The following is a 25,178-nucleotide window of genomic DNA, read 5'->3' on the forward strand; positions in this document are numbered from 1 at the left end:
ATCCGCTTTCTGCTGTCAGAGGCCTATGCCCTTTCTGCAATGCAGTCAGTGCATGCGGTTGTTTGCGTGTGCACTCGTGCATGCGTGTGTGTTAACGAGACAACACAGCAGCTGATAAGGTCACGTTAGCTCACACACATACACACACGCTCATGCATGTGGAATGTCCTTTGAGACCGCTGCATAACATTGGTCAAATAAATCTAAAAAGGCGATGAAGTTAAAATGTAGGTTTCTCCCGAGAGACCCGTTCTTTTCTACTGTCCTCGAGGCCACAAAATGTCTAAGCCCTTACCATCTGTTCGCTCCTTTGAAAGACAGGATACTTTAATGCATGTGGGGCATGGCCACATCAAGCCATCAACAATTAGGCTCCACTACTAAGGATATCTTGGCTATGTAGGCAATTGCTGTATCATTACTACGGCGTGGCATGCATTACGACTGGCACTGGCACTCATATGCTAATGACTTTGGAAACACTCACCCTTTCCTTAAACAGCCGTCAACACTATTAGCAGTCTGTCGGAAAACCATCCAGCCTATGGTGATGTGTTTTTGTGTTCCAGAGAGCTGAGTAATGAGACGCTCGCTGGCTCCAACATACTTCAACAATGGCACACGTAGAGCTCTTTGAGTTTGGACACTACTGGCTGAAAACGGTCACCTTTAAAGCATACTTGGCTCAACCCGCTATATGGCCATTCTGTGCCGAGGTCACATCAGGAGATTTGGTTTATTTTGTGAGATCTAAATATTCACAGTGATCTTAACTTGTGCAGTATGAAGAAGTCTGCCAGATCGCTCTCATTAGCAATGCACACTTTGGTTGGTGTCTGCCACCATGTACAGAGAAGATGAATGCTCCTTAATAGCAAGGATTGACTCATTCCTGCAAAGACTATCCCGTCCGTTCTGAAATCTTTGCTGCTCTATAATTTGTTTCAGACCCGAGTATATATTATACTTGCAAGGGAAAGGATAGAAACAGAGGACAGAGGAGATTTATGATAAGCAGCTGCCAGCGCTGACAAAAGCTTTTAAAAGCCGCAAGATGTGTCCTGCTCTCTAGCTTTTTGCCTTTGATTGCACAAGTCCAACTTTTCTCTTTCAGTAGCCTTTGTCCATGTAAAACTATATCACTTTTGCATATTGGAGGAACTGACCATTATCTAGCCTTATTAATAATTAAAAGCTAAGGAGAAAAGAGAATAAATTAGGCACAGGAAATGGAGACTAGGAAGAAATACCAGAGAAAGAGGTCAGAGTTTATTTTAAAATGAAAATCTAAGTAGTTCTGTCATTAAATTCCTGCATTGTTAATGTTATTGTTTGTCGCAAAGCCCCCGAAGAACCAAAGACCAGAGATCATCTCTCAGACAAAACTCTCTAAAGCTTAGAGACAACCTAGTACTACATCTCTTATTCAAGCTCACTCTCTCATTTGAATCCTTTTCTGCCTCAATTTTCTGTACTTGCTTGCCTTAAGTAAAAGGGTCACTGGAGTATTTACTGCAATAATTTTCAAAGGAAAGTTTTCAGTTTCATTGAATACTGATGTAACCTAAGGCCATCGTGATGGCTTCCATATAGACAGTATTTCTTACAAAGCGGTTATAATTTGTTTCTTGATTAAATGCACTTGGAGAATAGTAATTAATCAAAGGAGATAGAGCCGATGTCTGTAATAATCCATAAAGAAAATGAATAGTGACAAGTTACTGTTTAAAAAAGGCAATACGTTCAAAATACAATGGAAGTGCGGGCCCTGCAGCCAGCAGTACACGAAAATGAGAATCATTAGCCTAAATCAACTTACAACCGTCCTAAAAAATTAGTTTCTTGACTCAGCTGGCGTCACAACTTCAGATTTCTTTGGAAACCATGTTAAGCACGTTTTTGAAAAGCACACCCACACCTCATCCGCACTCTTCAGAACATCCCAGAGGCGGTACTTGGTTTCAAGAAGAGTAGATAAGAAGTCTTATTCCTTGTGTGTCAATTAATACTTGTAAAAAGTGCTCCACACTTGTTTGTATTGTTTGTCTTGTGCGTGCAGCTTCCCCTCTCTTCCCTCTCTGAAATGACAAAATGAGTGCAACTGAATCGGTGTCCAACTGCATCAGACCCCCTGAGTGACAATTCAAGTGAGACCTGTCTAGCTCCAGAACAGCCCATTTTCAAAAGACAATTCTTTGCCTTTGATGCTATTTTGGGATGTAGCTACCGTACAGGTCTGAAGAGGAGAATTACCAGATGGCTACTTGTCATTCTCCAGGAGTCGGAGCTTTAAATGCTGGTCCAGCTTGCTCTCATCCTCAGAGCGGGGACTAATGCTGATCACGATCCAGTAGGACACACATTCTGCCGTTTTATAACCGCTGATTAGAAGCAATAGTAATTTTTACTTTCAGCTGTTACAACTGCCACCAAAAGACATAGCAGTCTGAGTCCTAGTTCAAAAACTCAACAGCTGGGAATTTCTTATTGCAGATCTACTGATCCATGGTATGACATGACATACTGCTAAATGATTTCACTTGCCACACCCCCTATGTAAAGATAATCCAGTAGTAACGATCTGAAAAGCATCTAGTTAAACCATAACCACAATATCACGTTAACGTAATCTGAATTTAAACTATGGCTTACAAGAACTCAAGTTTTATTTTTGTAGCTCTGGGAAACTGTTCCATTTAATATGAATACGGACAAAAATAGCTGTTCTGATCTATGACGGTAGCGACATTACTAAAAATAAGTTTGAAGGTGTCAGAAAAAAAGAAAAGGCAAAGTCATCTGACGATATGTAGAAATTAAAAAAAAAAAAAAGTGTCTTTTTTCCATTTACAAATGACTTCGTGGGAACACTGTGTGAATGTCAGTCCCATTATGCCCATTTTTGTGGTTGTGGTGTCTTGAATCTCCCTGTCATACCAGGCTTTCTGCCTTTGTGTCCCTTCAGTACAGCATGAAACATTTTTTGGGCTTCAAATGTGGTTCAGTGACCTTTTGTACAAACTAATTTGCTGAAAACCGTTAGCAACACTTTGTTGTATAATTTCACTGTAATATTTTGTCACCATTTTGAAAAAAAAAAATCTATCTATCGATCGATCGATCGAGAGATTTGAGCCATTCCTCATTTCTTTAGTTTTGCTAAAAAAGGGAAAAAGCTCTAGAGAAACAACACCAAGTTTTGAGGCAAGCTTTCTTGTAACCTCCAGGAACAGTTCTCCAGGATTCCCGAAGGATTGGGGAGGCCAATCCATGACTGACGGCGTTCCATTGTGTGTTCTTCTATTCAGGTATGCTTCTACTTCACTGGCAGTGTGTTTGGGATCATCGGCATGCTGCAAAAATGAAGCCAATTCAATGTTTCTTAGATGGTATTGCATGGAGGATCAAAATCTGATGTACTTTTCTGTGTTCCTAATTCAATCAATCTTGACAAAATCCCCAACACCAGTGGGTGAAATGCAGCTCCAAACCACTGCAGGTCCTCTATGTTTTACAGATAGCCGTGGATGCTTACCGTCTACTTCTCCCTTGAACTTCTCCGTACATTTTAACAGCGATATGCTAAGAATATAACAGAAGTGTTTGGATTCATCGCTCTATAAGACCTGTTACCACCAATTTCAGTCCAAATGTGTAATTTGACATACTTCTGCCCGGTTCTTTTTGTTGCATCCTTCTTGACAGCCACCTTTCCACCGAGGCCATTTCTGATGAGGCTTCAGGGAACTGTGGATTTGTCAACTGAAGAGCCAGACACCTCTGTTCATTCCTGCATCAGGTCTTTGCTGTTTTTTTTTTCCTATTTCTTAAGGATATGATTTTCAGATACTTTCATCTGCAGTAGAGAAGTCTCTTTTTTTTAAGGTCTGCCACTTCTATGCTCAACTTGTCCAGTTTCTGATTATTTTTTAAGGACACACTACACACCAATGCCAGATAAGCCATTTTTTTGGCTAGTAACTCTTTGGGAATCACCTTGTTGGTGCAAATATACCGTTATATAGTCGTTAAGCTGTTTATCTGACATTTTCCATTGACTGGATGGGAACAAATTATCAGTTTTTTCCTGGTAGAAAAAAAATTCTGAAAAATGGTCTCAAAATGAGTGAAAAAAAACAAAACAAGGTGTGTGTTTTGTTTGCCAACAATATTACAGATTCAAAGTCAACACCAGGATTCACAGCAGAGCAAATACATAAATAAATAAAATGCTATGATACTGCACATTTAAGTCATCCGCACAGTCTGGAATTTTTGTGCTGTTTTATCCTTACTCAGTACAGACGTTCTAACATTTGGAGCTGTGAATGCAAAAATAACCAAAACAGTATTTAGTCACACATGAGAGTGCTAATGGACCCTGTGGCAGAAAATGTCAGCACTCATTGTCTGAAGTCTCTTGTTGTTTTGTCACTGGCAAATGCGAGAGAAGGTGTTTGTGGAAAAGAGGGTTTTAGCGTGCCAGAAGGAATTATTCAGTGGAGCAAGAGAAACGTCATTCTGAAATGACCAGGGAACAAGTCAGGGAGAATCTCTTCCAAATGCTGCCACGCTGATATTTGAGGCACAAATAAAGAAAACAGCTGAAGTAGGGCACAAGAGCGCAAAACATCTTTGTTTTAATTTGGGGAGGCTGGGAGCTGTCGGGGTCACAATGGGTTGCACTCAGTCAAGTAAACACCCACTTAGGAACTCTGTGAGTTATTTGATTTATTCCAATGCCTTGGGTTTCCACTGATGCATGCTAAAGATAAGCTCTGACTCATTTAAAAAGAGAGAAACACTGTGACAAAGGCCAAAGTGAATCATCTTTTTAATGTGACCCCTGGTGCAAACTTCACTAACAAAATATGCCACCGCAGGAAGAATAGTAAGCATAAAGTTTTGTTGGAGATGGCAAGAGTACACCATTAGCTAGTGTTTTTCAGAAAGGATGTATACACCCTTTTATAAAAATGCTGGAAATAAGATAGATGATGGAATAAAGCCAATTTTACAGTAGTAACAGGTTTAATGTTGACGGCACTGCTAAATACTCAGCTGATGAGGACACTTTGTTGCCATCTGTCTTTACAAGAGGGGGGTAAATGTGTCACTTTGGCCAGCTGTAGCTGAGTGATAGTGGATGGCAGGCAAACTATTTGTATTACCAAGCCAGTTTGAGCAAAATCCACAATAATCCATAATGTTGGTATTTTAGCTACTAAACAATTTCTCAGGTTACTGGGCAGTTTTTGAATGTAGGGATTTGTCATTCACAACTTGAGATATGCTTATTCCTTAGGACTCCACATACCCCATAAATTACATTATTATCATGAACTTGATTACCATAAACCTTATAGTAATCAAGTTTAAATAGTGACACAACAGTCTATAGATCTCTAGGCTACAGAAGAAACTGTTGCTACCCACTGATGCTTGATCGGAGCTTTACTTTGTCAGATGTTTCTACTCATTGCTCATCTCCCTGGCCAACAAGTGGCTGGCATCTTTGCGCACAAGCCAAAACTTCTTTAAGAAATATTCCTTAAGTAGTTGTTGTAAAAACTGCCTGTAAATAAACCATGCTATCTGTTCATTTTCTCCCCAAGAGTATCAGCTCACCTTCCTTTCATGCACTTTGCAAATATAAAAACTTCACAACAAGTAAATCCTGTATTCTATGTAATTTAAGTTTACCAATGGAGAAAAAAATGAGAAAAAACTATTGAGAGTATCAGCTTCAAAAAGTCTGCTTCATAAACTGTTCATTGCCAAAAACATGTATACATGATTCAGTTACAGCGAGCTGTCTGCCACACTTTTTTTTTTTTTCATATGTTGAGTCAGTCGCTCTGATTTTTCTAACAGTACTTATGGGAAATGTGTAAACAATGCAGCTGAGGTCCATGCTCCGTCACACTCACCAGTCACTTTATGAGCTGCAACTGAGAAATCTGGAGGAATCAAAGGCTCTGCTTTGTTTGGACTTTGTCATCATTTTTTTTAAAACTGTCAAAACAGATGTTGTAAATGTGGATTATAAGCATGATTGTTCACCATCTTAAACACCATGTACTTTCTTAATTTCTAATGCGAAACAAATAAATAAGATTTCATTGAAAATTTCAAATGAAAAACAAATACATTGTAGTTAGGCCCAGACTATGGGTGTGTTTTTGCTCTAAAGCTTGGCTTACCAGGATAATCGCCTATGCCTGCCGGCTTGCAGCCTCCACCATAAACTGCCGGGGGCATCACAGTCCTTGGCAGCAGCAGATTTGCATGCCTCGGAGACCTGCACAGCAGCTACAGGGCGAGCAATGGCGACCCAAAGCCAACAATCAACTGACACCTTGTTCATGGACAACCAAAAGCAGACCAGGTGACAAGCTGCAAGCCAATCAATCAATCAGCTTTATTTGCCACATGCAGGTCGCCCTGCAGTGGAATGGACCCGCCCCCCGACCTTACACACACAACACAGACATCACATGGGGATACAGGTCGGAGATCGGTAACATTACAGAAAACCACTGAAATGTGCACGACAATGGGAAAGTACAAAGTACACCACTGACAGTCATTCTACAGGTTAATTACAGTAACTTTTCAGACTTTTACTTCTTATAGATGCCTTTGGCCAACAGGAGCTTTCGTCCCCTGATGTTAACTCAAGCTAAACTGCGAGTAGACGACAGTTCAGATTAATTAGTTTTATTCAGGTCCTCTTATACTATATTGCACTATATTTCACAAGTGTACCAAATAAGGTAGGTGGGAGTCTCTGCTCCACACAGACACAAACTTCCATGGCTCATCTCTAATTTCTCTTCTAATTCTGACCTAGTGCAGGAGGCGATTCATAAAAATGTTTCACAGCAGCCTTTAGAGCCTGGATAGCCTTCTGCTGACCTCTGAAGTCAGCTGTACATTCCCAGCTGTTTGCACATTCAAACCATCTCTCAGGGACCAGCTTGCTTTCGATAGTTTGACGGATAAACTGAATGACAATATTGCAAATATCCTCCCAGTATTTTTCCTTTTTTGCAGTGGCTGAGCCTCCCTAATGAATAATACAGATATGGGACAGGAAATGACCTTTGCAGACAGTAAAAGCGATAGCCATAGAGGAAATCAGGCAAAGGCAATTAGGGGTTTATAGATCACATTTATGCAACTATAGATGAGGCAACGAAGCCTAACAGAGAGCCTGTCAACCACTATAATGAAAAAAGCTTCCCACTTCCATCTAAAACATACAGTGCATCCATTAACAAATCTAATACACTGAACATGTGCCTTAGATTATGTTAATGACAGTTAAAGTTACATAAAATAAAGCAGAAAACCCCTCCCCCTCAACTGGGAGACTTGATTTTAGCATTCATGCATATGTTATTTTGACATGTACCAACATCTGGCAAAAGCAGATCAAGGCACCTTGCCACACCTCAAAACTGCTCTGGAACAGCCTGCAGAAAAGCCCAAGGCACTGACCTCTTCTCCAAATTCCCCAGATCCCAATCTGATTAAGCATCCACGGGTTGCGGCGGAACAAGCCTGATCCACTGGGACCTCACCCAGGAAGGATCCTCTGGGTGCCTGAGCTGCTTTAGTGGCACAAAGCGGACTGAAAGAGTATTTAGCAGGTGGTTTAAATTTGTGATTAATACCTTTGTTTTCATCAAAGATAAACTTGCCAGGCTGCCACAGAACATTACTCGTGTGCTGTGCAGAATGCATTATCATTGAAATAGAAGAGGAGAAGCCTGATTTTAACTGGAGTGATTCAGTGATTTCAGACTTTCAATCAATTGCAATCTCCTTCTCGATCAATAGAGGACTCGTGTAAGTGAAGAAGCAGTTGCACGGTTCTGTCTACACCCAGTACTGCGTTTTATTTTCTTTCCATCTCTGATGCTTTTCTGTGTAATTCATGAATTATACATATTTGACACCAAGATGAACCCAAGTAGCTTTCTTCTCAATACATTCAATATGGCATTGATGTAAAATCAATGTATTATCAATCAATCATATTAATAGGGCTGGGTTGTAGTTCTAATTCCATGCAGGCACAACTGTTTCTTTTTCTGCTTTTCTTTTAATTCAAAGTCACACGAACAACAATGTCTATCTTGGGATAAATATTTATCTGCCATGATGAGGAAGGTACTTTTCATCATACAAAATAATAGCCATACACTTAGACTATTACACTTTAACCCAATCAGAATTTTTATACACGGCACTACATGCACGGGATTTGAAGTAAATGGGTTCGATAGGTTTGTTTAGTTTATAAACAGGGCTGCTGAGAAGGATGTCAAACAAGAGATTACTGAGGGGAAATTAGCATTGCTTGTTTTTAATGTGGAACATTAAATTACCTCAGGCATTCAAACAGGTGCAGCCTAAACTTATTGGGAAGAAGGCTCTAGATTTTAAAACTTGAATAGTAAATGGATTTTAGGGGATAGACAAGATAATCTACTTATGCACCAATGATTTGTGGAAGAATTACAGACAGATTAGCAAAGACTTTTCATTATATAGAACCTGTCTTAGTGAAACCCCAACATGGACAGACCTCTAAATACCTCAAAGCCTCCTAATATCAACACCGTCCCAGAGCAGCCGTCCCAGAGCTATTTCTGGATTCTGATGGACTAGAGCTGAACTCTGTCTGCATAAGAACCAGTTCCATACCATTGGTCTGAATTCCTCAGAGGTCCACGCTAAGCATTAATAAATGCTGGCACTGAGAGACTTTAAGAAATATAATGATTTCAATGATATGTTATCATCTCACGGCACCTTGCGCTTCTCAATAAAGGTGATTTTCAGCAGGCTGCATTTTGTTGCCTGCTTTACATCTGTGAAAGGCAATTATCCCCAAGTCAGTGTTGCATTTGGCAACTACTAAAGATAACTTAAAAGTAGCGCATATGGTTTTATCAGGTCACTCCAGAATACACTGATGGCATCTGGAGTTTGCAGATGCATGATGAAGCCATCAATCTTCAACAGTGACTGACCAGCAACCGCAAGAGACACACAGCTTCTTTATTCCTGTCCTCTAGGTTCCCAATGATTTTTTCCCCTGTCCTGTCGGAGTCATGTAATGAATAGTGAAACTGACTCCCATCCAGCGGGAATCCCACAGGAATCCCATAATGCACAGGATCTCCCCCCAAAAATGTCAGCTTCTAATCTCCATACTGTTCTGTTTACCTTTAAGCAGCTCCTGGGGATTAAGTTCTCTGCTAGATCCACATTAATGAGAATTTGTGTGACACGTCACTCATACAGAGAAGCCCACTTCACCAGCGCTCCCCACCTTGTTCTCGCCCATGAATCCCCAATTCAAAATTAATTTGCAGTTAGAAAGGCATTTTCTCGAGTGCTGCTGAGGAGGCGTCTCTATCAGCCTGTTCTTTTGGTGGTGGTGTTAGCTAATGAGGGCCTGGTCAGGAAGCCAAAGCTGACAGCTCGGCTCTTTAAAAGCCTTTGTCAAAATATTGCTTCAGGGGAGACTTGAGCAGCTAGTTGCCCACAGGAACACTTCCACCATGGGCATAGCTCTTATTTCCTCACAGCTCTGTTTACCTGCAGGCTACATGTCCACCTCCTGTGCATCACAGGGCATACTCAGTCCAACATTTGTCAATAACAGGAAGTGAATACAGATTAAATGTGGAAATATCCAGGGACACAGAGACCAGCACTAAGTTAAATCTAAGTAATGAATGAAATAAAATTAAAGAAGTTTAAAAAAATGTTTTCCAATTCAGATTTTCAGTTTGTTTATCTTGTGCGCCTGCATGGCGACGCATGTATCTGAGTCATAGAAAAAATGTGTCACCTAATTACGACCATGAATAAACAAACAGAAATTAATATGACGTCAAGTTGGGAAACAAATTTGCTCTCACAACATACACAAAACCACCACAGCCTTTAAAGACAATGCTCAGTAATATTTTAAATAGCTTTTACTGTGAACAAAAACTAAGATCAAAATCCATAAATATTTCTTTCTTAACTGATCGGCTATAGCCATCTTCAGTAACCAGACCTATTTGTGTTCACAACAACACATAAATGAGCAACACTAGTGCACTGGTAACACACCAATCTCATATACATGACTTACTTAAAATGCATATTAACCCGCAGCTGAAAATAGTCCAAGAAATGCATTACTTCTGAGTGATACTTGCTTCTCCCATCTCTGCTTTTTATTAGACTTTTAATTTATTGACAGTTAGAAATGCTGATACTGATCCATTTATCACTCCTTGTGTGGTGCTAATGAAAAGAATCAGAGTAAAGTAAGTAGAAGTTGCAGTTAAAGAAAGAAGAAACTAACTGAAAAAAACAGAACAGTTGGGATAAAGTTATCAAAATTTGCACCTAAATTGAAACTAAATACTAGCCCTAATACTATAGTACAGTAAATAAATAAATACTTTGACTTTGTACAAGTATTATTTCCTTCTTCGGTTGCAGATAAATATTTCAGAATCACTGCATTACCATCAAGATGTGGACAACATCTTGTCATATGGTGAGTTACTCTGATTCTCTCCCCTGGGAAGAACCAACTGGCTTGAGGCTGAGTGCCACAGTGAAGTCACAAACCATAGCTTTTAACATGTGCAATAAACTATAAATAAACTTTAAGCACTCCACTCATGATCCATATAATATGTGGGTAAAACAAACAACACTGATAAAGTCTGACACCAAAGATGAAGGAGAAGTCTTGGCTGAAAATATCCCCGTCTATGCCATGCTGCCACACTATCATTTGTCATTAGATGTCTGGACAGATACCAAGTCTCGATATCCTCGTCCACCAAAGCGATGACACCATGGCCAAGCTCTGAATAAAGAAACATGGAGTAAGATGAATCCCTTCCATTAACAGAAGGACTGTGGGCACTCCTGCCATTCCACCATTAATTATCTGGTCTTATGGGAAGATTAGGGTAGAGAAACTAAGCCAGCAGCCAGACTCCACTGAGTGGGCCTCCCCTGTTTAATTACCAAAACGGCACAAACAAATGAAGCCCCATAGATCTTGCAAGAGGATAGCACTGGAGGCTATGATTTGGCTGAGCCTGGCTCCACTCCTGTGTTTTCTTTGTTCTCTCCTGACTCTCTTTGTGCCATCTATCCATCCATCACTCATCAGAGCATGCAGACTGGAGACTGTAGTTGCACTGTTATTAATGGCTAAAATGATGACAGAGGAAAAAAGGAGAGAATACGGTGTGACAAGCGCAAGGTGGCAATGACAGACTATTTAAAACTATAAGAAAAATGTGCAAGTCGTTACCGAACTTCAGTTCCATCACGAAAATACTAAACAGTGGTCTTGCTCTTAGCAGACCCTCCTCACCCTTATACTTAAGAGCCCAAGAAATAATTAAACCTATTCCTAGACTCTAAACTTTGATCATTAGAAATTTTCACTGAACTTTTCTCAGTCTGGGACTAGGTTTAATCCACGCCTGTGAAACTTGTGGTATATATTTTACGCTTTATACACCTTTTTATTATTGTAGTATTCGTTAAGGTCAGCTGAAACTCTGGGTCAAGATCCAGAACATAATTTGTCTTCTTACTCTTGACAGACGCATTACATGAACTGACCTTTTCTTCAAGTATGGAATAAAACTTCAGTTCATTGGACAAAAATGACAAATTTTGCATTTTTTATTTTTATTACTTCTTTGCATTTAATTAACAATATATTGTTACAGTAACAAATAGTGAATAGAATTATTTGCTACATCCTCATACATAGTGACTTAATAGTCATTTTATTTCCATTCTGTAAATCTTCAATCTCTGAATGCAAACGCAAATAGGCGATTGACACGCTGTGCTCTCGATTCCAACAGTACACATTTCGATACAGACAGAGCAAACACACCAACAAAGCGCCCAAGTATGTGTGCGCAGTCACGCATTCAGCTGTCCTCACCATTCTTAGTGCTGACAACTTCATTCCAGCAGTGATTTGAAAGTGCAATTGTGTGTCGACTGGCAAGTAAAGATGAGCGCCGTGTCTCAAAGTTCCCGCAAACAATATTTTCTGTTTCTATGCAACAGAGTGTGACAAGCATGACAGTTTGCAACAGTGAAATAACCACAAAATAATGTGAAATTCTGAGTAGGAATAGTAAAGGAGAGTCAAAACATTGTAATGTCAAAGTTAACATGTCACTAACACAAAATATACTTTAGTACTAATGTACTTACAAAAGTAAGCGTTTTTTAACTGTATCATCCTTCAGAGATTAGACTTCAACACTTTTCCTTAATTAACTAGAGCCGGACAAGTTTTTCTACACTGCAGAATTACTGTCATTATATTACATTCTGAACAGTCCAATCAAGATTAGACTGAAGTGAGGGACTTGACCAGCTCTTCTGCATAATGTATGACTCCTGCATGTACAATTCAAGAAGGTACTACGTGGGCGCTCTGGACAAAACTAGATACAGTATGAAATCAAAGCCAGAGACTTTTACTGTTTCATGCTTTTGCTTTTTAGGACTTTACATTCTTTAAATCTGGAAAAATCAATCCATTAAGGTAGCACATCACAATCAACTCATAAGGATGCAAAAATCTTTCTGAGGGGACTCAATCGAAAGATAGATTGTTGGTTACGTTGACAATGTTTTCCATTATCATCTTCCTCAGTCTAACCAGTGATTGCTTGGAGCGACATAATCGCTCCCGACATCTCCCAGTGACACCTACTTGTGACTGATTCAAGTTCATCTGATGACACATCTTCGACATTTCTTTATCAAACTAAAACGCTCCATTGGACTTCAACAGGGAAATTTATCATTCTGCTGTCGGCAAATTCTTCCTGTATAGGCAGTTCAGGCTTATACTCAAAACACATGCTGTTGATTTATTGACATGACATACTAGACATTTCAAAATACAATACATCAAAATGCTTTAAAAAAAAAAGACGCAGTGATAAATTGCACAAACTCCTGCTAAATAATTAGAAGCAGAGTGATCCACTGCAGTGTACATAAGGAGTCATTTCTACTTCAAGTAATTATGGGCTTGCACATAAGATTATAAATATTCTTAGCCTGGAGTTGTTTCTTGAAATATGCAGTGAGCTCAGGAGAAAGCCATCTTTTCACCATAGCCTACAGGATATTCTTCCCCTTTTGATACCTTAGAGAACGGGTAACCTAATACCTAATATCCAGGAGGTTACAATAAGCCCAGAAAATGCTGCGGGACCCCTGGTTTGCCTGGTGATGGTGCTAAGCTGAGCTGCACTGAGCCTCAACGAGTTACCCTTGGAGCCTGGTCCAATTTTCTCTCAGTGCAGCTTCGGTCCACAGACCACACTAACAAGCTAAAGCTTCAACGCTCGTCAAAAAGGGAAGCATTTGGGTGCTCACTAGAGGCCAGAAAAAATACAGGCTATCGGTGCAACCCTCAAGATGGACACAATAATTAATCTTCATATCGATCCACCTCTTCGACTTCTGTTGGGACAGGCACAGAAAGCATGACTGAGAACCTGCTGTATGTTTTAGCTTTCTGAGAGGAAGGCAGGGAAAAGATTCTTCTTAGCTATTCCTCACACCCAGTTTCAAACATATACACACACTTTATCATCAGCCACCCTGTTGCATTAGATACATTTGACTTTGCCTTCAAGGAAAGCAAAACGAAAAAGGAGGAGAAGCTGATGTTTGAAGAAATAAAGCACAACGAGGGGCAGGATAAAAGGAAAATACTACAAGAAGGCAGTAAGAAGGACAATTTCAATCAAAGAAAACGGGACACAAAGAAGCCATGAATCATATTTTGGTCCATTTCAATAAGCTATATAAAAAGCTATAATATTTAACAGGATTTCTTTTGGAAGAGCTGTTTTAGGAGCCACCCTGAAGCGAGGTTCAGATGGTCGTCCATTCACCACCTTCTTGTTCCTACCAAGCCTCCTCTGACAAACTGCCTACCAGCTTCTGACATATGAGCCGTAAAGTCCAATGCCACCATAAACCTAGAGCCATGGTGATTTGTGAATTCAATTACCTCTCTGTCTGTAATGGCTGTATTCAGTGCCCTGCTGTTAAGTCAGCTGTTGTCAGCATATGTCCGAAAGGTCACAGCTTCCACTTCGAACACCACTAAGCATCTAGGAATGATTATGTTAATTAATTTTTGAATTTACATCAGCAAACAACGCTATATGAACTGTGCAAAGCCAAAAAGAGAAACAACTATCGATTTCTGGGACTGACAGAAAACAATCAACAAGTATTTAAAGATGTGTAGACATATCAAGCTACATTTCCTTAAAGCCAACATTCCTGCTTTTGGATATTCCTTAAAAGTCTTTATCAACATTTGAATCAAATAAAAATTGTCCATCAAGCATCAATGAAGACACTGGTATCGACTTCTTTCATGTCTTAAATGTCTGACTGAAACAGCAGTTTCATGGGCAATCCTGAGGATTTATGACTTCACACAGAAGCTTTTCAGTCCTTGGACCTTTATCTAACAACTCTCACCTCATATCAACACCAATATTGCTCTCAAATCAAGCATTAAATTGGCAATTTTTCTCCCTTATTAAAAAACCCCTATATTCCAGAGGTAACAGAGATGGGGTATGGCACACAGCAAAGATCTATGCTTACACTTAAAGCTGGCACTGAAAGCAGCTCCAGCTCTCTCCATCTCATCTGGATAGCCAAAACAAAACATACCTTGCTGCAGATGTACCATATTAATATAAACCATTTTGCTTGGTATGTGCTTCGGTTACACTCCATTTGCTCATTTTTCCAGCATTCACTAAAACGCCTTTCATGAGAAGCATGAAAACTCAAAGAACAGGTGCAGTGGCAATTCACATGGCTCAAGCTGAACTGCTGAGTCCCTTTTTCACATTATCACAAGAATGTTTGTTGACACTTTGCCAGTGTGGTAACGGGTGTAATCTGAGCCTTAACCACACTAGAGGTGCTTTCTTAAATCGGGCTAATGAACAGCAGCAATGTCACTGTGTTTTTACAGAAAACGAGAATGATGTTGGAGTGAGAGATCAAATTTGGGACTCCTTATAGAGGACCTTTGTCCATACTCTGGATTATTTTTCTGTATGTTTGTTTCTTTAACTCTTCAGAAATAACAAGAACTCTACCAGAGTAACGCTGACTCTTTACCTTAACGATATCCTGACCAACTCTGCTTACGTGGATTACATATGCAATGTCATGAGCATTTATTTAACTTATTTAACCTGCAACATGTTGCATCAAATGATAAACTGTTGAGATTTTGGATATTTATTTCCCTAAAAACCAAAGTAAAAGGCCAGTAAAGGGTCTAATTGTGAACTTAATCCATCTATGTGCGCGTCCTGAATTTAACTCACACCAGTCATGTCGCTGACGTTCTTAGGTTCAACCAAATGCTGACCTCAACTGTCATTCCAATGTTCCAAAATAGACGGAGCTATAATTTAAAGAACCCAACTGGAAACTAAACCACATTCCTGGGTATAAAAAAAAGAAAAAAGAAAGAAAGATATTACACTGGTGTTGTATCATCCTGCCATAAATGCTGACCTTTCATAAAAAAGAAAAAAGCTACAGAACTAATATTGGCCAGTAAGATGTGCTGAGTACAGAAAAAAAAAAAACCTTGCATTTATCCAGCAGCGGGGGTCTGACTCTAGCCAGACTCAGTGCAGTAAACATGCAAGTACAGGGCTTCCTTTGAGCTGGTCTAGTTCCATTTCAGATAGGGTTTCCCCCCCTCTCTTCTCTGGTGCTATGAAAAGGTTCTACACAGTGGGGACCTTTGAGTAAGTGTTTGTTGATTCAAAATGGAAAGAAACACCCCAAAGAAAAATTCACCACAGAAATGTCTCTTGCAAATGGAAAATTCCAGGGTTACCCCAAGTCTTTCAACTTGATTTCCACACAGGGTAAAGGCATCATGTAAACATGGCTTAGAATATAAAGTTAGCGAGTCTTTCATAGCCATTCTATCATTCCATAAAAACGCAGTTATTACTTGTAGAGCTTCACCAACAAGCAAAATGCCCCTAAAAGACAGAATACAGAGAACCTCGGCTACCCTATTAATAATGCATTCTTGGATCCATTCTGGTACCATTTTGTTTTCAAGCTCCTTCCCCCCCTTAAGCCAATCCTTCTTCCCAAAGTAAGAGCCATATAAATCCAAGCTCTCAGTCTCTATTACAGTAGAGTGATGGCTGCTTTCCAGACAAGCAATCTCTGGACACCCCTGTTCTTTGGTCCAAACTGCTGAACCATGGTCTAAGCTATGGGGGAAATGTTAAACATATCGATGCTGTGAAGGACAGATTTTGGCCAAGAGGGTCAGCTCCTATACAACTGATTCACAGGACAGAAGCAAAAGGGACATAAATACCATGCAACTTATTTTAATACATTTTGTCTCCTCCCAAATGAATCCACAGTATATGCAATACATTATTCTTACATTCAAAGAAAAACAAATCCAAATAAAATGGAACTGTGATATAGAAGTTACATTTAGTGGCTTGATTTATCGTACAATTGTAAGGGAGATGATTTATTGTAATACCATCTCTGAAGCAGCAGTGGGCACAATTAACTTCCAGGATGTACAACATTTGTGTCCTACATCCCTCTGGTGATCCATCATGGTATACATTTTGCTACTTTTAAGTATTTTGGGGTTTTTTTTGGCCCTGCTTGATACAGCACAAATACCTTAAAAATAAATACTAAGGATTATTATCCAAGAAGTACCACATTACCAGGTACAACCATTTCAGTCAGAGTTGTCTTTTCTTATCTTCCATTACTATGAAATGATACATCCCAAAAGAGCTATCATTATTTGTCTTGTACCCAAAACGATTTTCCTCATGGACATGTCATGCTAATGACAAGTTCCATGCTAATGTGTAAAATAAATCAGCTTGAAATCCGAGACTCACTAGATGATCACCAGCCCAGGCAGAGCATCAGCCATTTCCAGTCCCTGACCAGTGAGTCAGTGAATCTATATAAACAACTTTTTGTGTATTTGTTAGGATGCTGCTGCCTAATGTTGTAAAGGCTTAACCGGTCAATTATGACTGGTGTGTGCACCTTAGTTCAGCTGTCCCCAACCCACGGACCAAAGACCAGTACCTGTCCGTGAGTTGTTCGGTACTGGTCCTCGAGAGTGAAATTTATGGTTTTCAGGGTATTTCATCTTTATCGTTATTTTGTTATGATTTTATTGTTAACTCTGTTTCTCTGGGTCTTTTCCCGTGTGTTATGAATAAATCATCTTTTTTGGTAGCGGTACTGGTTTTATTTTGTTGTATTTAACCGCAACACCTTAAAATATCCAACAAAATATTGTTGGACATAAACCGGTCCGTGGCGCAAAAAAAGTTGGGGACCGCTACCTTAGTTCACAAAGCTAATGCCGAGGTCCACAAACCAAAGGTTGGCCAATTAGTTCTTATAAGCAACACATATAACATATAAAAGTTAGGAACAATATAAATTTAACTTGAGTTACGTTGTCTGTTATTAATCACCGTTCCATATCTGCCATGTTTAAATCTCTTGGAATTTATCTTTCAGTGCATAATCTTTTGACCAGACCTTTGTTAATCCTACTGCTTTCTTCCCCCTTTATGCAGGCCATGTCAGTTCAAATAGTATTGGTTTGAAGGGTCTGAACTGATTCGGCACAAGTGAAAGTGTGTTTACATTTAAGAGCGAGCCATTGTGAAATATGGGTGCACATGAACATTATTTGAGTGACAGGATCCAATCTCTTTGTTAAATTTTGGCTTAGCCTACCAAAACTCCCATGGGATTGCAAATTACACAGAATTTTTGAACCACTGCAGAAGACGTAAGTGTTCAGTATAGGTTTTTTGAGAGAAGTCATGAAAATGTCGAAAAGTTGTACAGCATCTCCCTGGTGAACAGAATAATCCAGCTTCTTCAAACCACTACTCTCTTGTCTTCTGCTCAAAGGGACTGTCAGCTGGGTTTAAATCAGCAGCACTGCAGCCACAATCCCATCTCACAAACTTTAAATGTAGAATAAGTCTGATGGCTCACTTCATCTTTCATGTAGCTCCTGAACTTGCTGTTGCAAAGTCCTTACCTCCAATTTCAAGGTTCTCTGCGTGGCTGCTTATCTTGAAAGTGATTAGTAATGAAGAGCTCTGTCGGTGATAGCATTGGAGCCCCCGAGTTGGTTGCCTTCAGGCTGCCAAGCTCTCTTAGCTACTCAATACCAGATGGCAGGTTGAACTGCGGCTGCTGCCAACATTGCTGATCCTCACAGGAAACTTCCACAAGCTAATATACATTTCTTTAACCTGAACAGATTTTTAGCTTCACTTTAGCACTTCTGTTGTAATTCAGAGGCTGAACACTTAGACTAAGTTAAGTAGGATTCCTGGAGGGCACATACAAGTGAGCATTAGACACAGGAATTAGCAACATTCATTACACTACAGTAGGCTGCTACAGAGATTTAGGACCAGCAGTGAGGCGAACAATCAAGCCACCACACCAACAGCCTTAAACATCAGACTAACAGATGGTGCAGGAGTGATAGCACCGAATGAAAGGAAATAACTTGACAAAAGTAGCCAACCACCTTGTAAAAGGTGATATACATCATTTTCCTATTGGGAGCTTTGTAATGTGTTTCTAATGAATGGCTCTTGTTGTTTCAAGACAGAAAGTTAAGGATGAAACACTGTTATCCACAAATAAGGTTTATGGAAAACTTCTATGCATTTCTGCACTCTAAAACTTACCAATTAGTTTTAGTTATCAGTTGTCACAAGTAGCAGTATAACCCCAGGAAACAACAGCTGTTTAGAAAAACACCTAGGGTTAGTTAGGTCTCTCTAGATCATCCATATTTTTCACTCTTTAGATAAATGCAACAACGCCATCTACTAGTATTGGTAAATGGGAATCTTTGGGGGAGGAAAAAGTAGGCGCTTTTATAGATCTGTAAGCCAAACACATGACTACGTTTAGGGAGAGAAGGATTTAAACAGCTAGTGCAGCTGCATTTCTTGTAGTGTACTAAGGGAACATCAGGACATCCTTTAAGAGAAAACCCTTGAAATTCTGGCTGAAAATGAAACCAGTTGTTTCACTTTGACATGAGCATATCAAGGTCAAAATTCTGCACACACTTTTTTTGGCCATAATGACAAAACACACACTACCATAATTTCACTGGTCAAAATCTAATAGCAGCCCCTGGCAAAATTTGAACAGTACAAATATTAAAAACTTACTGATAATTCTGTGAGGTAAAATGGTAACATTTCTCTCTCTATATAAAAAGCCAGAATTCTAAACTATAAAGTTGCCAGCTTTACTTTTATTTATTCGATTTTTGACTGGATGCACACTACAGTGATACAGAGTACATGAAGTAGATAATACTGGATCCCAGTGAGGTTTTTCACCCAGTTCTACAAAATCCATAGATTCTTACCAATGAGTTAAAATGTTTTAGCCATATTAATAATGCCAGTACAAGCAGCACTACCCAGACTAGCTAGATTTGCCCAACAGACACCACCAAACACTTTACCAAAGCTTCTGAAGTGGAACTCACACTTTTTGAGTGCACAGCTCTCCTCATCAGCACACCTTAAATATAACAACAGAGTTTCTTAATAGTCCTGTGTAGTTATTATGGTATTTATCTTAGTTTCCCTTTTTTCACTTATAAGGCATGCGATTTGACTTTGAATTGCTAAGGCACAGAGAGAGCATCCTATGTGATGTCTACGTTTTAACTTACTAAACACAGAGCAATTTATGACGAGACCAAGTAAATTCCTGCTTAGTCAGGCTGTCACTGAAGTCGTTTTATTCACTATATCAAACATTTCCCAATCGTATAAGTCATATTTTTTCTTTTTCCCCGTCTTTTGTCACATTTTTCTCTCCGTCAGCCAGCACTGCTATAAGAGCTCCACTTAGAAACTGCAAATTGTCATGCAGCAACCAATTAAAATTTAAGAGTTTCCAAAGTTGCTAAATCTCCTGGCATTATACAGCAGTCCACTTTGTATTCAGTCTTAATTTGTTCTGCAGCACTATCATCCAATGCCAAAGAGAGCTGAAATATTTAAGCTGCTTCTCAAGCACTCTATGTACAACCTATAAATCCGGTCTCTCTGACAGATCTAGGGAGCAAAGTGCCTCCCCTCCCTCACGCCATTAAAGGCAATCTAAAGATGCTCTGCCAGTTGATCAGAGAGGACTAAAGCAGTGTGGAGGTAAATGGCTGTCACAAGGCCTGATGGACCTATTCTCTCCCAGTGGTCATAGGGAGGTACTCGACCTCCATCCACTCAATTTGATTCAAGGCATGTTTGTGCCTCTGGAAGGGGAGGAAATAGGAGAAGGGAACCGATCCTGTCTGTCTGTGCAAGATAAAAGAGAGTATAACGGAAAAATGAAACCCTCTAATTCACTGGACAAGAGCACTAGCCTCTGCCCCCCCTGAATCATTTGTTTTATTAGACTTATGTTTTTTTTCATCACTGCATAGTGACATAAAATAACCACACAAAAAAAACACCCCAAAACATTTAAAAGATGTTTAAATAAAGGATTTCAGATTGATGGTTGCTCTTCACAGGTGTGCCAACTTTGCTTTACTCCTGCATATACAGTGGGCAACAGGAAACCGCTTTGTTTAGTCACTACGCTCACTGCATTCGGAAATACGGCAAATTAATGACACGAGACTAATCTTTGAGACAAGTCATTGCTCAAGAAAATTAAGATTAGAACACTCAACAACAACAACAACAAAGCTGTGGGACATCTGTGGCAAATTTACCCTGACTATAAACAGAGGGCTGGCAGAATAACGCAGAGTAAGCAGGTTAATGTGAGAGTTCAAACAACATCGCTGCTTAATTAGATCCTGTGAGCCCAGAGAAAATGTCCCATTTCAAACAGAGCTTATGTGTCGCGGGGATTCCGGGAATAAATGACACGGAAATCCTAATTGTTGGACGTCGCAGCAAAGAAACCAAACAACTTGCTTACCCTGCGAGATAGGCCCATCCAGTATAATGTCTCACCAGGCTCGGTGATGCTGCCCAAACACAACAGAAACCGGACTGAATGGCATGTGAAAATATGCGATATTCAACAGCAGTGATCCGGCGTCAGCGTGGATTCAACCCATTCTGAAAACTTCCATCAATAAAAAAGCATATCTGGTTAGTCCAGATTAGAGCTACGACTCCGTTACAGGGATAACTGTAACATCCGCACAGGGAAATACTGCGGGTCATTTCTCATTATAAAGCTCACCCGTTGTACATCAAATGCTCAGACACGCGAAAAAAACAACGCTACCACAGTGGAGACGGGCAGCACGGCTCTTCTATTGCGGTTTCAAAAGCTGGTACACGCCCGACAATTAGAGACTAAACACAGCTAGGAAATCTCCAAGCCTGCTTTTATAACTTCCATCAAATAACGCAGATGAGCGACAAAATGTGGCAAAACGTGCGCTAACTGCCGTGCGCCAATACACTGTACTGTAGCCTGCAGCAGAATAAGTAGATGGGGAGAAATAAATAACATCTCTGCTGTTAATATAACCGGGAGTAGAATAAAACTTGACGCGTGTATACCTGTGTACTGCAAGAGAAACATTGTCCACAGAAGGCGGTGTGCGGTTCCCGTCGGTCCTGTGCTGTAGGACGAAGTGTATGAAGTGGAGGAAAAATCCTTGAATGGAGACGGGGCTTGTTCCTCAGTCAGTCCGCTCCGCTCGGCAGACTGGACTGCAATGAGAGCAGCTAGTCGAAGCGGGACCTTTTAGCTACGGCAGGCGAGCCCGCCCTCACGACGCGCCCGGCTGGTGACTGAAGGGGAACACTACAGTTCGCCTCCGACACACGCAGCGTGCAGGCGAACTGTTCAGGTTGAGAGCGTGTCCGTGGGAGCTAGCGTCTCTGGCAAAACTCCCGCTATTCACCGTGCTATAAAGCCGAGCCCGAGCTATGATGGGCTGTCAAGAGATGATGATGTTTTCACGGAGAGCTGAAGCCGAACTACCCCCCCTACGGCAAGTCACTCAAAGCGAACAAGAGAAATCACTAACACGCACCGGCTGCTGAGCTGAATGCCAGATAGACAAGATGCACATTTCCAACTTTGCATTTAAAAATCTCCTAAAGGTTCACCCAAGCAATGCATGCGCATGAAAGCCAGGTAATCTGTCCCAAACTTTTGACAGCTGTGCTTTGAAGAAGGTGTCATTCTGCAGCTTGCCGGTTGGAGGAGGAGAAGCATAGAGATTACCGTTCCAGGGCCATACTTAGCACGCAGACTGGGTGAGAAGCATCTCTTCCATTGCTGAAGCTGCAGATAATCTCTATGATTTAAAATAAATACATTAACCCTCAGGGCTCTATACTGGCCATTTGTGGCCACTTTGCTTTTCGCTTTTCAACCATTTTTGTTCTGTTAAGAGAGCACTCGTCCAACTAGTAAGTGATTATGCTCTTATTAAAAATGTGCAGGTTTCCACTTGCTACTATAATCTCTGTAAGAGATTTTCAGCAAATCTGTGATCGTGAGTAATTACACATATATAGTTTCTTTACTTCTACAGCCAGTCAGGTTTCTAAGGTTTCTCTGCGTCTCCATGATGGTTTCAGGAAAAAAGTGCATTTCACTGAAATGCTTCTGAAGATATGAAAAATAGTCTACATCTCTTTAATAAAGTAAAAAATGTCTCCACCTGTGTGTGTGCTTGTGTGTGTTTGTGAACAACCCCACTGAGGACTAGACTTTATTTAAAATTTCTACATTTCCTGGCTTTTATATAGCCCTGAATATCTCTGGATAAATACAGACCCCTTTTAGAACCAATTTGTTATTACATAATTTATATATCATGCAAAGAGCTGTAAATATCCAACATGCACACCTGAAGTCCCCATTTACAAAATTATTATTATTATTATCATCATTATTATTATGGGCTGATAGGGGGACAGCCTATTATTACGCCTATGTATCATCATAACAGACTACAAATGTTTACAGATGTTCACTAAATACAAATCTGTAATAATTAACCAATTAGTCTAAAAGTAGGCTTTGTTAGCTACTGTTAATTTTACTGCACAATTTAAGACCACTTAAATTGATAATCTGATTGGCTCAAAAGTGCATGTGCGTGTTATTTTCTACTCAGTATTTAACTGCCATTTTATATGATCAAACAGCCACATGAATGCCCATTCTATGAAGTTTAGTTTTTAACATCAAAAAAGATGTTGTCTCTATTCACCATCTATTTGTTTGTCACTTTGCTTCTTTGTCTGGGCCTCTGAACTGTCACAATAATCATCCTCCTACCCTTCCAATATGAGCAATATAAGGCTGCCGAACAGCTGATTAGTTCACTTAAGTCTTATGTTTGGAGTATTATGGGCTCAGTGGCAGTAGCAGTCTGTTGGTCATCTACCTGCAGAGATCACCTGTTGTCAGATGGGGGCAGTGTTAAAAATATGCGCTACAACCGTTCTGCAGGTGCTGTTATTGGTCCATCGTCAGCCAGCTGCCGAGAAAAGTGAAGTTCTAACATACAAAGAGCTGAAGCTGCAGTCACTGTCTGTATGTTTCATACTGTAATTTTTCATCTTTGATGCGTTTGTTTGTTTTGTCTCTGGCTTCCCTTTCAGTTGGGTTGCTTATTTATAAGGGGACATTTTCAACCAAATAGACACAACTGCGCTAACACAAATTTGATTTGATTCCTGCATTTTGTCATTGCTTGCAAGACAGGCAAGTGATGACAACATAGAGCCATCTGAATGGAGTTAAAACAACAGCTATGTGTGATCTGGAAGTCTACTAGATCTTTCAATTTTAACCCAATTTTGACTTGTGGGATACTGAAGTCTTTTAAACATCTAAGTAACAGAAAATTGCTGGATGGAGACATTCAGCTGATGCATTTCAAGGGACCCAAGTAAATGCAGTGTCCATTTTAAAATCACTTTGGATGAGCAGTTTTCAAATTTTGACTTGAAGAGGTTTTCTTTTAACTGCGTCAAATGACTTCAGTCACTCATTTTGCATGGATTAGCAGTTCTCTGGAAAGCTGCAAATGCACAGACAAATGTCTGTGTGGGTTTCAGTTCTTTGCCTTTCCCCCCAAGTGTTCATCAGATGTACTTCAGAGTTGCTGGGTGACCTTTCAGGATGTGAACTTCACTGTCGTTCGTATGAGCAGTTCCCCCAACGTAGCTAAAACTTCATGCTTTCATGCATGCATTTCATGCTACGCTTTCACAGCTTTCCGTGCATGTGAGAAATTTAGGAAAGATCATTAAAGTGCAGAAATAAACTACCAACAAATTCTCAGCCTCTGGGAAAAACTGCCATGATATTTGGGCAGAATTATTAAAAGTTAAGTGAACGCAAGCCTCTAACACAAGGCACATTTCAATGTGATTGTTAAACAGCTGCCTCAGATAGCATTAGCTGTGCTCCACAGGTTCACTTAATGTGTTTTGTGTTTATTAGTAGCGACGTGTTTATTGAGATTATCCTTTTAGCTGTCCTCATTTTTTTTAACAATAGCAGACAACATATGTGCCTGCTGGCTTTCACACCCACCAAATGCCGATGATCTGGCATGATCTGGGTTGCACTAGTTGTTAAAAATGACTGAAACTTCTGCGACTGTAAACACTGTTTTGGTTTGATCAACACACAGTAATAAGATTAATTACCCAAGCAAAACAGCAGAGCAAACACTATTATGCTTCCATAATTAGCCACAAGCTGTGTACAGAGACATGAAAAACATCCATGAGAATGTTTCTGAAATGTATGACTGCAGTGGTCACTTGATCCTCTTATCCCTGATCCCAAACACTCCCCCTTGAGACAACAACATTACCTGCCCACTGTTTATGCTAGTAAGAATAAATAAATAAATGCAAGATTAAAACAGTGTATACACAACATTGTCATTCGTCGATCAAGGCTGGGGTACAGCCATGCTGCATGCGGAGCACCTAATCTAATCAAAATCTGCTTGAAAT

At 40.0% G+C, this 25,178-nt stretch overlaps 1 protein-coding gene across 5 annotated transcripts in view; it reads right to left on the reverse strand.

Annotated features, from left to right (window-relative positions):
• Nucleotides 1–25,178, reverse strand: part of enox2 (ecto-NOX disulfide-thiol exchanger 2) — a 192,725-nt gene that overhangs the window by 106,575 nt on the left and 60,972 nt on the right. Inside the window, exon 1 of one of the 5 annotated variants that reach the window (XM_082504499.1) lies at nucleotides 21,744–22,230. The exons of the other annotated variants lie outside the window; for them this stretch is intronic. Coding sequence (XP_082360625.1) covers nucleotides 21,744–21,765 — 22 coding nt within the window. The 5' untranslated portion in view covers nucleotides 21,766–22,230. Of the gene's footprint in view, nucleotides 1–21,743; nucleotides 22,231–25,178 lie in introns of those variants that run through there. 5 annotated transcript variants of the gene reach the window in all.

Source organism: Aulonocara stuartgranti, assembly GCF_965226115.1.
Source record: "Aulonocara stuartgranti genome assembly, chromosome: 2".
NCBI classification, from domain to species: Eukaryota; Metazoa; Chordata; class Actinopteri; order Cichliformes; family Cichlidae; genus Aulonocara; species Aulonocara stuartgranti.